This window comes from Oratosquilla oratoria, chromosome 41 (assembly GCF_046742065.1).
Source record: "Oratosquilla oratoria isolate Oo_2021 chromosome 41, ASM4674206v1, whole genome shotgun sequence".
Classification (NCBI taxonomy): Eukaryota; Metazoa; Arthropoda; class Malacostraca; order Stomatopoda; family Squillidae; genus Oratosquilla; species Oratosquilla oratoria.
This window is the reverse complement of record NC_134817.1, coordinates 17937969-17956114: the sequence shown is the minus strand read 5'-3', so window position 1 is coordinate 17956114 and position 18146 is coordinate 17937969. Positions and strand designations below refer to the sequence as shown.

The 18146-nt window shown below is 44.5% G+C and overlaps 1 protein-coding gene across 1 annotated transcript in view; it reads right to left on the bottom strand.

Annotated features, from left to right (window-relative positions):
- Positions 1-18146, bottom strand: part of LOC143021130 (uncharacterized) — a 74362-nt gene that overhangs the window by 11493 nt on the left and 44723 nt on the right. The window contains exons 12-17 of the mRNA XM_076178420.1: positions 9991-10090; positions 8255-8312; positions 6462-8147; positions 5521-5714; positions 4596-4872; positions 2073-2391 (exon numbers count right to left, since the gene is read on the bottom strand). Coding sequence (XP_076034535.1) covers positions 2073-2391; positions 4596-4872; positions 5521-5714; positions 6462-8147; positions 8255-8312; positions 9991-10090 — 2634 coding nt within the window. The remainder of the gene's footprint in view (positions 1-2072; positions 2392-4595; positions 4873-5520; positions 5715-6461; positions 8148-8254; positions 8313-9990; positions 10091-18146) is intronic.

Here is an 18146-nt window from a genome sequence, read left to right as displayed (position 1 = left end):
TAAGTGTTATGTTGTGGTCTGACAATTGTTTTTTAAATATATCTGAGGCTACTACTTTACTTGTGACATATTCTTAATATATTCATATATGCACACTGTGCATATGAAATAGACATCTTGGGATATTTGGGGTTACATGTGGCAGTTGGGGCGCATGAACTACTGATGAAGTAGATTTGTCCAAATTTCTGGGGCAAATGGACTTGGGGGGGAGTTGGGGCACAATAACTCAATATTGAGCAGTTGGGGTGCATGAACTACCGATGAAGTAGATTCGCCCAAATTTCTGGGGCAAATGGACTTGGGGCACATCGTCACTGGGACGGATGGCCAGTAAACCTAGTTCTTTATATGAACACAAAAGAAGACTCTACAAGGGAGAGTTTCTTCCTACTGAATTATATGGAGCACAGAGTTGAAAACTGAAAATAGGGGTGAGGAGCCTTTGCTATGAGGCATGTAGCCATAGCCAAAGCTGTCACCTTTGCCCTCTGTGTTTGGATTGTTAGGGCAGATCTGTCACTGCTGGGAATCAGAGTGTAACACTTGAACCCACAACTAAGCAAATGTGAGATCAGCATGATTCCCATTATGCCACTAGCTCACAACTATAAACCATTGGAAACTGGAGGAGACAAAAATTAAGAACCTAAGCATGTTTGAGATGGAGTGGTTGCGGGGAGGGGTTATGACGACGGATAATGAGAGAGCAATGAGGCAGAAAGTGGGAGTGGAAAGAGCTGTCAGGTATGGCTGATCATAGGCCTATCACTCATATAATTACTGTATTGCATTATCATCAGCGTATCACTGTAAAACTTAGACTGGGCGTATTACTCATATAATTACTCTATTGTATTATTGTCAGTGTATCACTGCTTTTTCAATAAACCTATTATTATTATTATTATTATCATTATTATTAAAGAATGCTGAGATGATCTAGAAAGATTGAGTGAAAGACCAGCAAAAATAATGTGGAAAGAAGTGGGCTTAAGGGGAAGACCAAGAATGAGGTGTATGGATGAGGCAAAAGAAACACTGAAACAAAAGGAATATCTGTCAAGCATGGAGGAGAGATGGCAAAAGATAAGAGTGAATGTAGATTGGTACTGAATGAAAAAACAATGCAGCCTAAAGTGTTGTTCTTTCTTGTTTGCTCCATAGATTTCTCAAATGAAGTGAGGGGAAGGGTCACCACATAATGAAGAGTAGGGGGTAAACCAGCTCTAGCTATTGTTGAGGTGCTGTATCTTGCTGCATTACCTCTGATATGAGCAGCATAGTATAGGGCATGGAAGACCCTTCATCTATGAAGTGTAAAGAGAGGAAGGACAATAAATTGGATTTTGGATAGATGAAGGGTGGGTGTATGATTTGGTATGGCCTTTTGGTATATGCATTCCATACCATTAATAATGTATGCTTGAAGAACATGAGGCAGGAAGGGGTTTTACTGTGTAGTGGATGTATGTTTCAACTTGGCTATACCCATATAAAGGGGAAAGGGCTTTTGGTATGTGTATAAGCATCTATGTATATATGAAATTAGAAAGAATCCAAAGAACAACAACAAAGATGGCCCTAACACTTTCAAAATTGACATACTAACATAGATTGTCTAAACTGGAACTACCAACCCTGGAACAAAGAAGAGAAAGAAGTGATCTATTGGCCTTTTACAGAATCACAAAAGGCATGGAAGTCCTTGATATATGCATGTATAAGAAGTGAGAAGGAATCCAAAGATAAAAGAAAAACAAGAGGACATAAAAAGAAACTCAAAAAGGATAGTTATAGAAGAGATATGAAAAAAAAAAATAGTTTTCCACACAAAGTGGTGGAAGTCTGAAACAAATTGGATGAAACAATAGTGTGTGCAAAATCCATACAAGAATTTAACAAACTAGATGCTGAGAGATACAAAGATGGGTCACTACAAGCATAGCTCCCCTTCCCAAATAATACAACTAGGTAAATACATGCATACATGTATGTATGTATGTATATTTATATATATGTATATTTATATATATATGATGATGATAATTTTAGTCATTTATTGTACTTACCTTCACCATACAGTTGAATTCAACAAGAAGGTAGATGGAAAGAAGAACTGCTAACACTCCTGACAATGAAAAATCTGTCACTGTCCAACTGGGCATAATGCTGGTACAAAATGTTAATGTCACATTTTCTGTGTCAAAAGCCAAATCTTGTGATGCTTTTGTTGATTCTTCATTTTCTTGAAGTGAATTATTCCATGAATCAGGACAGCCAGTAATCAAGTTATCTTCTACGTTCTTTATGCAATCAACATCAGCTACCTTGAAGCATCTTGGGTAGCTACAAACCAATTCTTTTTTCATGTCTTGTTGAATCCAGTTTCTGAAAAAGGAATGAAATAACCTTTAATATACCAGTAATAGCCAAAGTGGCATCTTCAAATAAAGACACAACCAGAAGCAAATGATGACTGCCTTCATGTGGTGGTCCTGTGATGTCAGAGAGAACTATCTCACTTCTTGCTCTCTTCAAAACCTATAAACAGCTTTGCCTCTGTCAGAAAGAGCAGCCTCCAGAGCCTGACACTCATTCTTCAAACTCGCCCCAAGATATCTCTCTTTCAACTTAGTTTCCTTCCCCTCTTCAAATAATGAGGGCTGATAAGTGACATCTACTCCCTTCCTACTTCTACTATATGCCAGTGACACAGAAATATTTCCACATTAGTATAACATAGACAGGGCCAATATCTATTCCCAAATAGATCAGAGGGAAGGCCTGAGGCCGTTTGCCAACCACCATGGAGACTCCAGATTTCCAGTCAGTAAAACTCAAGGCAATATTTGCTTTACCAGATGATTGTAAAAACAAATAATGATTTAAGTATCACCATGTATTTCCTTTTTATCATTGACACATTGGAAGGGGATAGGGGTGTGTGGAGGATGGTCATTTATGGATGATATTTTGATGAAGCCCGAAGATATTTCTCCCCGTCTTCTCAATTTTCTGCCTGAGGGGACAGGGGACAGGTGACAGGGTGGGGGAGGGTCACCATGTAAGTGAAGTGGCCCTGTTGTGGATGTACAGAACTGTGTCTTGCTGCATTGCTTCTGACCTGGACAGTGGACAGAAGACTGACAGCCCCTTATCCACGAGAAGATAAGATAAAAGGGAAACAAGCAGCGGCGGCACCAGGAATTTTTAGTTGGGGAGGCTAAGGGGGGGCTGAGCAAATTTTTGGGGGGATAATAGTAATATGATAATACACATATATTATCCTCATTTCAGAAGGGGAGGGGGTTAATGGTAGGGCTAGCACTGATGGCTGACAAATCTTTAGCCCTGGCAATTAAAAATTCCACTTAATAAAATGATTTCAATGAGTGTTTTAAATTTTCAATTTGCTAATTTCAGTTGGGGGGGGGGGCTAACACCCCCCCCCCTGGCGCCGCCACTGGAAACAAGGGTGGTGGATAAAAGGGGAATGGGTGTGTGCCTTTGACTTGGCTCCATCCCTTATAAAGGGCAAGAAGCCCTTGGTAGATAGATAGACACTTATTTTTGTCATACATACATATACCAAAGGCTTTTTCCCCCTACACAGGGGGGGGGGTTAGCTAAAAAGAAAAAGGCATAGAAACCACTCCCACCAATTCCATTTCCTATATATTCCACTCCCCTCCACCCTCTTCCCTCCCTCTTATCTTGGCACCTCCTGGATGATGGGTTTTTTGTCATGATAATTTAAATTTAAAGGGATGAAAGGATGACCCTTCATCCACAAGGAGCCAAGATAAGAGCAAAACAAGGGTGGTGGGAGTGGGTGTGTGTCTTGACCTGGCTACCCCCCTTGTGAGGGGGAAGAAGCCCTTGGTATAGAGACAGAAATTTAAACTTGTGGCAATTCATTAACTATGTTGTTGGTATACATTGTACTTTTCTTATGGAAATAAGCTTACATGCTTTTTTGTGTTATCCTCGGCAATTGTAATTGTCATTTTGAATTACTGTACGTGTTCTTTTCATAATCTGCACTTCATGTATATTGATTCACTGCCAAATAAACTTATTATTATTATAAAAATACATTCTACTGCTTTGGTCCAAACCAATCTATTCAACCTGCCATTCTGAAACAGCTTTAAATTTATGCCTTTGTTTTTTGGCTACCTCCCTTATAAGGGGGAAAAAAGCATTTGGTATATGTATGTAGCTCTGGGGCCTTGGTCTCTAACCTTATTTTCCCCATAAATTCTTCACATTACTTAATAAGATCTGGTTAATGAACAGACATCTTGCTCCTAATTAGCTTATAAGTCCAGGTACCCCCTGTATTTCAGATATGGGAAAGGCATCCAGGAGGTGCTAAGATAAGAGGGAGGGTGGAGGGGTGTGGAGTGTATTCAGGGATGGAATAGGTGGGAATGATTTTATGCCTTTTCCTTTTTGGCTACTTCCCTTGTAAGGGGGAAAAAGGCTTGGTATATGTATGTATGTATGAAAGGCATGGTCTAATGAATACTCCACCCTGACTTCCATGACCTTACCTTTAAGTAAACCTTTATTTAAATTGTCAGAAATACCTTGACATAGCAACCTGAGTTGAGAGAACTGATGCAAATATAGTTTCTATAATCAGGTACAGGATGAAGAGTTTTTGGGCATATGAATTCCATCTGTTAAGGATCCAAGCCTTTATGACTGGATGTAGAAGAAGATCCTTCCTTTCCTTTTGGACCATCTTTGTCAGTACATTTTGCTGACACCATACGTAGTCATTCTTGTAGAATGAGCGAGTATTCTTTGGGAGTTTTCCTGTCACAGGATCAAATGGATTCATCACCCTTTTTCTTTTAGAATCTACAAAAAAATGAAAAATAAATAAAAATTAGAATACACAACACATGTAATTACTACTCAGCTTTTTAAATCAGAGCCTATAGTATTAAAAACAAATTTCATAAGGTCCAGGCATACATAACAAGTGAATTTAAAAACAGTTTAGATAAAATGAGATATGAAGACGAGCATAGCTCCCCTTCCTGTAAAATACAACTAGGTAAATATGGCAGGAACAGTTGGCAGGGAATTTGGAAAAAGAATTAAAAAGAGATTTTAATAAACCAATCAACTTGTTCATTGCCCTGAATATCTCTTGTTAGAGACCAGGAGACCTACGGCACCAAATATTCTAGCCACACCCACTGGGTCAGCTTGATAAAGAGATATTGTGGACTTGTCTAAAGTGAATGAATGTAGTGCAGTGTATGGTAACATGTTCTGTCTTGTGCGTCCTGTATGGTGCATGCATCTGGAGCATTTGGTGCCTGGAGCCAGGCAAATTCTGTGATGTTATCACCTGATCACAGTATGCCCCTAAGCTTTTTAACATTTTTTTCAAATACAAAGAATAGCTCAAGAATAAAGGAATACCACAAAAAGGACAGAAACAAGAAGAGACAAATTGAAATAAATTCCCAAGATGTACAAGTGAACAAGAAAACTAACCTGAAAGAACATAGAAATCATTATCTATGAGAGTAAAATCAAACTTCCTTTTAGTTGTGCAGCACTTATCCATAACCTTCTTGGCTAGGAGAGGGTAGTCTTCAACAAGCTTGCTGAAATTTTGACAGGGACCACGGTGGCCTGTGAAAGCACTCTTCCACCATGCTGAATCAACTATCGCCTCAATAGCCACCCTGCAAAAATTTTGCAATGATATCTATGGTGCATTTTTTGCTAAGATTACATTTACAAGTTCCAACCATCTAGTCAATAGAGGCAAGTGTTGTCACGGCAATGAACCACACTTGCCTTATCTATCAGTGGTATTGCATGATGTGAACAATAACAAAATCACAAGACCTTATTAACATAGGGATAGCTCTTTAGATGAATAAACTAACCTTTGTCCTATAAAAACTGCATAAAAATAAAATCTAGTCAATGCAACAATAGAATTTGCTTGGCAACAATTTCAACTGCTTGAGATGCAACCATCTTACATAGGACACCTAGCAATTAGTACATGGCTCTACACTTGTCCTTCTAGACAGCAACATAAAATCTTTTCAGTGACTTGTGGGCTGAACTAAATGCTGAGGCCAGTTTCTTGGGAACGTCTGTTCTCTAACAAGAAAGAACTGGGACAACAGATTAATTGCATCCATTTTGAGACAGGAAAAAGTTAATACTAATAAAAAAAAAAACATAAAAAATGCGTTCATGAGATTTGAAGGATTTTAATAGCAAAGTAGATTTAACAGAATAGTCAAAATCTCAAAGACCCTATTAAATTGAAATCTAACCAAGTGTAAATAATTATCTAAACTTGCTAATCTTCTACCTTAGTCAAAGAATTACTGTCCACACCACCTAACTCCCTTTAAAACCTAGGTTTCTTTTTCCCTTGTTCAATTTTGTGTAGAATGTATAGTAATACTTACATTCTCTCCTCAGGAATGGCACAGTGCATATAGTCATGGATGCGAATTTCAAGATCCTCTTGACTATCTTTCTTGACCAATTTTTGCATCATAAACCGAAAGACTTCATCTTTTTTTTTCCTAAAGGCGATATCAAGAGGTAGAATATTAAACTCAGTGTCCTCCCATAACAAAGATTTTGCATTATGTACAAGAATTCTGCAAGAGTTCAAGGATCCTGACTCAGCTGCATAGTGGAGTGCTGTTCTACCTTCGTTATCTTTAGCTCTTAAGAAAGCTCCCTTCCTTGCAAGCAATTGAATACATTCCATATGATTCTTTTGTGCCGCTAAATGAACAGGGGTTCTACCTTTGGAGTCTTGTCCAGACACCATGGAACCTTTGCGAAGCAATATATTACAGCATTGAACTGAACCCCTAGATGCAGCTAAATGAAGAGGGAGTTCCTTCTCACCATTCTCTTGGTTAACTTGAGAAGCTTCTAGACTGAGAAATAGTTCACAGAGTTGGGTGTTGCAAGCATCTGCAGCAAGATGAAGTGAAGTCATGTGCTGTTTAGTTGTAATATTCACAGAGGCTCCTGCGGTAATTAAAAGCTGGACACATGTAACAGACCTCTTCATGATTGCATAATGAAGAGCTGTGAATCCTTCTTTGTCTTTGTCGTCAATAATTCCCTTTAAATTAGTACTAGAGTTAAGAAGATATTCTAAGTTCTGATCAGAACACTTGAGAGCTGCAATATGAAGTACTGATTGCATTTTTTTATTCTTTACTTGAATATTTCCTTGATTATTAATACAAAGTTTAATACAATTTGAAGTTTTGTTGCTCACTGCTTCATGTAGAGGTGTATTTCCTTGTTTGTTGGGAAAATATGGGTCTGCACCTCTTGAAAGCAATGATGAAACTGTCTTATCAAAGTCGCCCATCACTGCAAGGTGAAGAGCTGTATTACCTTCACGATCACAACAGCAGATATCAGCACTCTGCATGAGATCACAGCAGTAATTATATCCACCTTTGGCTGCAAGCATTAAGGGTGTCCTACCATCCTTCAGCATTGCTCTTACTTGCTGTGGTTCATTATCACCAGAAGCCTCAATAAGAATTCTGCAACATTCAGTGTGCCCTCGCTGAGCTGCATAGTGAAGAGGCAAGAACCAATTTTTGTCACACACATCCCAGTTAGCGTCATTTTCTACCAAAAATTTCAAGATCTTATCATGGCCTCCCATCGCTGCAGTGTGAAGAGGTGCATGACCCTTTTTATTTACACATTTGAGAACAGTGCTGTCATGCTCAAGAAGAGCATGGCACACATTAAGGTTATTATGCCTTACAGCTACATGAAGAGGTGTATCATGCTGTTTATCTTTTGCACAAACATCAATGCCATCAGCATCTAGGAGTTCTTGGCAAATGGCTAGATCATTCCTCCTAGCTGCAAAATGAAGGGCTGTTTGTTCATTCTTATTTTTAGCATTTACTTTGGCTTCATATAATATCAAAAGTCTGAGAATATTCTGAAAACCTTTTTGTGATGCAAGGATAAGGGGTGTTGTGTTCAGTCTACCCTGTTCTGGTGGATCAGCAGGGACTCCATTAGATAAGAGTGCATTGCAAATGTCATAGTCTTCACGGTCCACAGCATTTAGGAGTGCTTCATAGGTGTAAACTAAGGGTCTGCAAATAAGAATAAAATAAATAAATTTTAAAAGAAATTATTCAATTCCAAAATTGTGTAATCAATGGATATGATAACTTCAAATGTACAAAGGGTATCATTTTACCTTGCTTCATCATTCATGGACAGGGCACGCACCAATGCAGGTAGACGTTTTCTCATACCTACAAAGAAAAGAATTAATATTCCAATTCTGACAATACATATGAGGTGGATGGATGGGGTGAAGGGGGCTTTGGGGAAGAGGGGAATGTCTGTTGAGGAAGGACGGGAGAGGACAGAAGACAGGGGTGAATGGAGAATGGTTGTATATGGATGATGTTGTGATGCATGAGGTGGAATGAGCGAGGGGATGGGGGGTGAGGTAGTATGTGTGAGCAAAATTTGACGCAGCCCGAAGGGATTTCTCCCTGTCTTCTCATTTTATGCATGGGGGAACGGAGAGGGGGGTCGCCGATTTAATGAAGCGGCCTTGCTGTGGATGTGCTGTGTCTTGCGACACCGCTTCTGACCCAGGGCACTGGACAAGGTGCAGGGATGACCCGTCATCCAGGAGGTGCTAAGATAAGAGGGAAGAGGGAGGGTGGAGGGGTGTGGAGTGTATTCAGGGATGGAATGGGTGGAAATGATTTTATGCCTTTTCCTTTTTGGCTACCTCCCTTGTAAGGGGGAAAAAGCCTTGGTATATGTATGTATATGTATGTATGACAATACATATATGCATAAATACCTAAAAGCTCTATTCCCCTTACAAAGGAGGTGGCTTAGTCACCCTATACCCATCCAAAACTCAATCATCACTCCTCCTATCTCAACACCTCATGGATGACGGGTCATCCCTGTTCCCCACCACACCATTCACGTCAAAGGCAATGCAGAGCCACATCACTTCCAACAGTCACAGCCAGTTTCCCCAATGTTTCATTATATAGTGACTCCACTCTCCCCTACTTCAAAAAATTTACAAATGAGACAAGTACATCCCTTCATGCCACATAGTTTCTTCATCCAGTTTCTTCACTCTCTATTTACTCCTATCTTCTGCACTATTTCTTCCTTTCTCAACAGACATATCTCTTATATGTAATTCATCTACCTCCTCCTTGGTCTTCATCTCAAGTTCACTTGATAATGATATTGAAATGAACTCTCTTTATGGTGTAGGTTGGAAACATGAATTTCGATATACAGGTTGACCTCTCATTAATGGACTAAAAGGGGGGTAACGGTGTCCGTTGATGTGAATAATCTGTTGATTTGGAGTGGTTTTTGGGTGGCATAGTGATTGCACAGCACTAAACAACAGCACCAAAAACAGCGAAAACACCGCAAACGCAGCTAATTAACGTCCGTTAATGAGAGGTCAATCTGTATCTCCAAGTGTTCTAAAACTCCTTCTAGGTAATCAATAGAGAATGGCATGCACTATTCACCAGTAAATAAGAGCAGTACTAATATTGGTATTAGTAGTAGTAGAATTGCCTATGGTGTCAATACGGTAGACCACTGGATCAACAAAGGAAACTGATCACCCTTTGAGTTCCTACTAAAGGCACTCCCATACAAATATATTGTGTTCATTTTTAAGTGTTTCCTGTGCAATATGTAAGGATATATGACAGTATGTGAGGTATCATGGCAATGTGGAAATGTTATCTGTTATACTATTTAACCTGTGCTGATACTTTATGAATGTTGGGTCAGAGTTCACTTGATTCAATAAGACATCCTTTAGCCTAGTGGGTGCTTTTGAACTAAATAAACTTTGAAATATGCCACAACAGCAGCTTTCAAGTGTGCCACTGTGATGAGAGACTTAAAAGAGAATTGGTGTACTTTTACCTCCAGTACGCTGTAAACCACTAGTTCTCTTGACTGGTGGTGATGATGATGGAGATGTCAGAGGGATCATTGAATTGTCCTGCTTCATCTTTGCGGTTATCTGTAATATCAAATTTGCACTGTTAGGAAATCAGAGAATGTGGTGAGTCTAATTAGAGAATTATATCAAACTTTGAGTAGCGGACAGAAAAATAACTTACATGCATTGATCACTACATTATTCTAAGGTGGCAAATACAGTTTCCACTGCAGGTCATGAACCATATAATTGAGAAAATGACAAATATAATACATATTTTGTTCGACCATAAACAGGACTATGATTCAGTAGAATAGATGGCAATAACACCACTGTATTTTTGAACAGGGTGCAAACAAACACACTATACAAGTTATTCAGGATATTTACATAAAAGTTATTGCTGTAATTCAACTTAATACAGGTACAAAAAATAATAATAATAATTATAATAATAAAATAAAATAAAAAAAAATAAAAATAAATTAGTATAGCACACACAATTTCACCCAAGCTATTTCCAGATTAACTCAAAAGGATTTTAAGAGGTTAAGTGGAAAACAAGGCAACTGCAAGAGACCATAAGGCTTATACTTGACAGTTCCATTTCCATTACCACCTGTCATCCCCATCCATAAAGTTGTATAACCTTTTCTTAAAACGTCTGATAATTTCAGCACTCACTACATGGTTACTATGTCTATTCCATTTCTTGACCACTCTATGAGTAAAAAAGTTCTTTCCTATTCCCTTCTTAAATCTAAATTTGACCAACTTAAATCTATGAGTCCTGCCCTCTGGGTGAGATGGCGGGTAAATCGGAACAGGTGACCAAAATAACCAAAAATCCAAAAAATCTCAAAGGAGTAACCCCATGAATTTTGCCGAAAATCCGAAGGTCACCTCATACCGTCATACCGTCGGCCTAAGTGCTGTCAAATTGAACTCCACGGCAACCATAGCCGCACTCAACCTGTGGGTGAGATGGCGGGTAAATCAGAGCAGGTGACCAATCTTGCCCCACAGGGAGAGAGTCGGACACAATGCACAGCAAGGTACAGATGAGCAGCCTCAGCCCAAGGACGTGGCAGTAGCAACCCTCCAAACTTGGGCCTTTTAACCCAGTATTGACTTTTGGGCCTCTGGCACCAATACCGTCGGCCTAAGTGCTGTCAAACTGAATTCTACGGCAACCCTAGCCGCACTCAACCTGTGGGTGAGATGGCGGGTAAATCGGAGCAGGTGACCAAAATTACCAAAAATCCAAAAAATCTCAAAACCCCATGAATTTTGCCGTAAATCCGAAGGTCACCGATTTGATCCAAACTTGCCCCACAGAAAGAGAGTCGGACACAGTGCACAGTAAGCTACACATAAGCAGCCTCAGCCCAAGGACGTCGCGGTAGCAACCCTCCAAACTTGGGCCTTTTAACCCAGTATTGACTTTTGGGCCTCTGGCACCCATACCGTCGGCCTAAGTGCTGTCAAATTGAACTCCACGGCAACCCTAGCCGCACTCAACCTGTGGGTGAGATGGCGGGTAAATCAGAGCAGGTGACCAAAATTACCAAAAATCCAAAAAATCTCAAAGGAGTAACCCCATGAATTTTGCCAAATATCCAAAGGTCACCAATTTGATCCAATCTTGCCCCACAGGGAGAGAGTCGGACACAGTGCACAGTAAGCTACACATAAGCAGCCTCAGCCCAAGGACGTCGCGGTAGCAACCCTCCAAACTTGGGCCTTTTAACCCAGTATTGACTTTTGGGCCTCTGGCACCAATACCGTCGGCCTAAGTGCTGTCAAACTGAATTCTACGGCAACCGTAGCCACACTCAACCTGTGGGTGAGATGGCAGGTAAATCGGAGCAGCTCACACCAAATCGCTGACCTTCGGGGCATTTTGGACACCTCCATCGATTTACCCGCTATGACACCCACAGGTCCGGGGCGGCCTGGGATGCCCTGCAGTGCAATGGCACACCAGTCAGGCACACGGTATCCCTGCCACAGGCATAAACATCAAAAGGCCAAATTTGGAGGGCTCTCAAGTTCACACCCTTGGTCTCAGGATTCTGCTGTCTACGCTGATGTGCACCCTATCCCACTCTCTACTTGTGGCGCAAGTTTGGACCAAATCGCTGACCTTCGGATTTCCCCCCAAATTCCATGGGGCCCCTTTGAGATTTTGGGCATTTTGGGGCATTTTGGTCACCTCCACCGATTTACCCGCTATGACACCCACAGGTCCGGGGCGGCCTGGGATGCCCTGCAGTGCAATGGCACACCAGTCAGGCACACGGTATCCCTGCCACAGGCATAAACGTCAAAAGGCCGAACTTTGGAGGGCTCTCACCGCCACACCCTTGGTCTCAGGATTCTGCTGTCTACGCTGATGTGCACCCTATCCCACTCTCTACTTGTGGCGCAAGTTTGGACCAAATCGCTGACCTTCGGATTTCCCCCCAAATTCCATGGGGTACCCCCTTTGAGATTTTGGGCATTTTGGGGCATTTTGGTCACCTCCACCGATTTACCCGCTATGACACCCACAGGTCCGGGGCGGCCTGGGATGCCCTGCAGTGCAATGGCACACCAGTCAGGCACACGGTATCCCTGCCACAGGCATAAACGTCAAAAGGCCGAAATTTGGAGGGCTCTCACGGCCACACCCTTGGTCTCAGGATTCTGCTGTCTACGCTGATGTGCACCCTATCCCACTCTCTACTTGTGGCGCAAGTTTGGACCAAATCGCTGACCTTCGGATTTCCCCCCAAGGGCGAGGTTGTAATTTTCCCCTCTCATTTCCGCCTGTTGGCGCCCGTACTTTTAGCCTGAGCAGTATCTAAGTGCGATCCGCAAGAGCCCTGGTGGCCCTCGACCTGTAGCTGAGGTGGTGACCCAATCGGGACAAGTGGCCAAAATGACCCTCAAAATTACCAAAGGATCCTTTGAGATTTTTTGGATTTTGAGTCATTTTGGTCACCTACTCCGATTTACCCGCCATATCACCCACAGATCGAGGGCTGCCGTGGAGTCTAATGTGATTCCATTGAGGGATACGGTATGGGTGCCACAGGCCCAAAAGTGAATACTGGGTGAAAAGGCCCAAGTTTGGAGGGGTGCCACAGCCACGCCCTTGGGCTAAGGCTGTTCATGTTTACCTTGCTTTATACTTTGTCCGACTCTCTACCTGTGAGGTAGGTTTGGACAAAATCGGTCACCTTCTGATTTTGGGCAAAATTCATATGGTTTCTCCTTTGGGATTTTTGGTCATTTTGGTCTCCTCAGATTTGCCCGCCAAATCACCCACAGGTCGAGGGCGTCCAGGGCTGCCGTGGAGTCCAATTTACCACCACTCAGGGATACGGTATGGGTGCCACAGGCCCAAAAGTGAATACTGGTCAGGGCTCTTGCGGGGTCCACTTTGACACCGCTCAAGCCAACAGTACGGGCGTCAGGGGCCCAGAAGTAAAAATTGGGAGAAAAGGCCCAAATTTGGAGGGGTGCCACAGACACGCCCTTGGGCCCTTGCTCCTCGCGTCTACTTCGCCGTCCACTGTAGTCGACTCTCTACCTTTTGGCTAAATTAGGGCCAAATCAGGTGCCTTCTGCTTTTGGTCACCTGTATCCCCAAGGGTGTAGGCGACTGTGAAACACTGGTTGTCACTTTGTTCCACTTTAATCACTTATTGTCACTATACAATTAAAGTTCTAAATCAATAGTATTTATCACATCTTCCCTGTCACTTGGTGTACATAGTGCTTGTCCCGTGCGGCTCGGTTTCGTTCAGCAAACTGCTGAACAAGCACAATTGCTTGGTTACCAGCAATCGTACTTGCACAGTTTTTAGTGGGAGTATTCAGTCTCTCACAATATGCTCAGCTGGTACTTAAGTATTATTACATTTCTATTTATATATTATAATATTTCCCGGGGGGAAAGAGCTCGTTATTATGGGGTAGTTCTGTAATGTAATGTGTTGGTGGTTGATTGCACTTATGAGTGTGTGTTCGTGTGTGTGTGTGTTGCTTGATCCTCGTGATGTTTAGCTCGGCAATCTTGGCAGGAAATGGTGGCGCCAATAAGTCCAGGGTGTGGTTGGGGTAGTTGAGAGGAGGGTTGTGTGGGTCATATGACTGACTGATACTCACATGTGTATGGGACGTATACACACCTGCTCCATTCTACCCATCTTACCCAGAGGTCGCGGCTGGTCAGGGCTCCTGTGACGTCAGTGGAGGCGGGAACCCCTTTGGCGGCGCTGGCGGAAGCGGTGGCTTCTCTGAAGTAGCGACGTTGATCTTAGTCGATCGTGACTTCCAGTGTACGTAAGAGGTCGTGCCTGGCGTTAGTGGGGCTGGGCGTCGTTGGTAGCGGTGGCGACATCATTGAAATAGTGATGTCGATCTGCGACGATCGTGACATCTAGTGCGGGGAAGGGGCCTTGAGCGACGTCAGTGGAAACGGGATCTCCCTGGAGATGGTGCAGACAGCAAATGTTGAAAGCGGTGGCTTCACTGAAGTAGCGGCGTCGATCTGCGTCGCTCGTGACGTCCAATGAGGGGGAGAGGCCGTGAGGGACGTCAGTGGAAGCGCAAACTCCCTGGAGGCGGTGCAGACAGCAAATATTGGAAGCGGTGGCTTCCCTGAAGTAGCGACGTCGATTTGCATCGATCGTGACGTCGAGCGAGAAGGCGGTCGTTACGTCGATTTCTAGCGATCGTGACGTCGAGCGAAGAGGCGATCATTACGTCGAGCGAAGAGGCGGTTGTGACGTCGAGCGAAGGGGCGGTCATGACGCCGAGCGAAGAGGCGGTCGTGACGTCGAGCGAAGGGGAGGTCGTGACGTCGAGTGAGGAAGCGGTCATGAGGGACGTCAGTAGAAGCGATAACCTCCTCGTCGGGGTGACGTTAGTGGTGTGTAGGGTGCAGCAGCTAGTCGTTGTCGGGCGTAGCGCGTCAAAACTCCCGGGGGGGGGGGGTACCAATGTAACAAGGCATGTATGTTACTTGGACTATGGTGATGAGGAAGTGAATGAAGCTCGAGTGGGTTGCTGGATTTTATCTGGTTAGTGCGAGTGTCGACCTAGGCTGGGTCGGCGCTCAGGCTCCGAGGCGTGCCCGACCGCAAAGTAACCGCGTGGGTCTGAGGACGAGCACCGCTGAGTACAAGTGCTATAGAGAACTGCCCATGGAGACCAAAGCCTGGCTCCTTATATACACATCTTGCGTACGCTACAGTAGCAAAGGACCCAGCCTCACTGAAACATGGCTTGGCAGGGCCTAGGTTGTGCTTTCATGAGGAGACAAATGCCTGTACTACAGGCGTAATATGGACTTAACCTACACAATAGTAAAACAAGGCCGAAGGCCAGCTGTTTCTACACCACATATACATACCTTGTCCATCCCATTTCTGCAGCGACCATACTATAAGCCAAAATGTCGCATAGACGTACATATGGACTGTTCACCACAGGGGTGCGAACCTCGCTTGACGTGTGTTGGAAACCGTCACGCGTGCGATGCGAGGCCTCGAGAACATGTACGACACGTTTCCTCCTAAGGTACTGGAAACCCAAAAGCTCGTGTTCCACAGCCACGCCCTTGGGCCCAGGCTCCTCGCGCCTACCTCCCTGTCCACTGTGGCTGACTCTCTCCCTCTGGGGTAAATTAGGGCCAAATCGGGTACCTGCCGATTTTGGCTAAAATCAATGGGCAAAACCCTTGCAGATTTTGTGGGGCCATTTTGGTCACCTACTCCAATCTACCCACCATCTCATCCACAGGTGGCGGCTGGTCAGGGCTCCTGTGGGCACTTGGACACCGCTCAAACCAACAGTAAGGGCACCAGAGGCCCAAAAGTGATAAATGGGAGAAAAGGCCCAAATTTGGAGGGGTGCCACAGCCACACCCTTGGGCCCAGGCTCCTCGTGTCTACCTCGCCGTCCTATGTGGCACCTGCCGATTTTAGCCAAAGTCCATGGGCCCCTTGCAGATTTTGAGGGGGCATTTTGGTTACCTGCTCCAATCTACCCAACATCTCACCCACAGGTCTCGGCTGGCCAGGACTCCTGTGGGGTCCACTTGGACACCGCTCAAGCCAACAGTACTGGTGTGGTGAACAGTCCCCCGCAAGAACATAATGAGGCATGTGGTGAGCAGCCTCTTGGGAGAAAGTGTAAGGGCAACTAGCCTTATGCGTCAGAGCATGTATGTTTGGGCTACGGCCATAATACTCTTGTAATATATTTGTAGGTTACCAAAAACACAATTCCGGGCTACGCCCAGCAACCCTGTCCCAGCCTGAGGGACGCTACTTTTCGGTACGCCCCAAGGGTACTTAAAGGTGTGTGAGGTCAGGTCACGGTCAGTATTCTTTCAGACTCGGGCCTGCCAACATGCGTTTATGTGTGTATTCCAGTGTCCTTTCAATAAAGTACCTAACCTAAACCGACTGTCAATCTCTCCCTGTGTCACTAGCCCAGTAACAGCTCACTAGTTACACGGGCGCCAGAGGCCCAAAAGTGAAACGTAGGAGAAAAGGCCCGAATTTGGAGGGGTGCCACAGCCACGCTCCTCGCGCCTACCTCGCCGTCCACTGTGGCCGACTCTTTCCTTTGGGCTAAGTTAGGGCCAAATCGGGCACCTACCGATTTTGGCCAAAATGCATGGGTACCCTTGCAGATTTTGAGGGGTAATTTTGGTCACCTGCTCCAATGTACACACCATCGCATCGACAGGTCACGGCTGGTCAGGGCTACTATAATGTCCACTTGGACACCGCTCAAGCCAACAGTACGGGCGCCAGAGGCCCCAAAGTGAAAAATGGGAGAAAAGGCCCAAATTTGGAGGGGTGCAACAGCCACGCCGTTGGGTCCAGGCTCCTCGCGTCTACCTTGCCTTCCACTGTGGCCCACCCTCTCCCTCTGGGCTGTTAGGGCCAAATCGGGCAACTGCCGATTTTGAGGGGTCATCTTGGTCACCTGCTCCAATCTACCCATCATCTCACCCACAGGTCGCGGCTGGTCAGGGTTCCTGTGGGGTCCACTTGGACATCGCTCAAGCAAACAGCACGAGCGATAGAGGCCCAAAAGTGAAAAATGGGAGAAAAGGCCCAAATTTGGAGGGGTGCCTCAGCCACGCCCTTGGTCAGGCTCCTCGTGTCTACCTCACCATCCACTGTGGCCGGCTCTCTCCCTCAGGGCTAAGTTAGGGCCAAATCGGGTACCTGTCGATTTGGGCCAAAATCCTTGCAAATTTTGAGGCGTCATGTTAATCACCTATTCTAATCTACCCACCATCTCACCCCCAGGTCGCGGCCGGTCAGGGCTCCTGTGGTGTTCCAAGTGCTCAAGCCAACACTACAGGCGCCAGAATCCCAAAAGGGAAAATCGGAGAAAAGGCCCAAATTTGGAGGAATGCGACAGCCACGCCATTGGGTCCAGGCTTCTCGCGTCTACCTCGCCGTCCACTGTGAACGACTCTCTTCCTCTGGGCTCAGTTAGGGCCAAATCGGACACCTGCCGATTTTGAGGGGTCATTTTGGTCACCTGCTCCAATCTACCCATCATCTCACCCACAGGTCGAGGGCGGTCAGGGCTCCTGTGGGGTCCACTTGGACACTGCTCAAGCCAACAGTACTGGCGCCAGAGGCCCAAAAGTGAAAAATGGGAGAAAAGGTCCAACTGTTGACCTGAGCGGTGTCCAAGTGAACCCCACAGGAGTCCTGACCACTTTGAGATGGTGGGTAAATCCGGGCAGGTGACCAAAATGACCCGAAATGGAAAAAATTTCAAAAAGACCCATGAATTTTGCCGAAAAATTGGCAGGTGACCGATTTGGCCAAAACTTAGCCCAGCATGAGTTTGGCACAGTGCACGGCGAGGTTGACATAAGAAGCCTGGGTCCAATATAATCCTTCACCTGCAAGGTTGTACCAATACCATCTGGGCTTTTTCCTACCCCCAACTTAATATACAAAATATGTTACCACGCTACCCTAGGGTAGCAATGGGAGAGCAGATTAGAAATCCGCTTTGTTCGAGGGTTGGAGAGTGAGAGCGAAAGAGAGAACCCCATGCTTTGAAGCTGGGGCGCGGTGACTTCTACTGAGTCAGTTACCGATTGTCA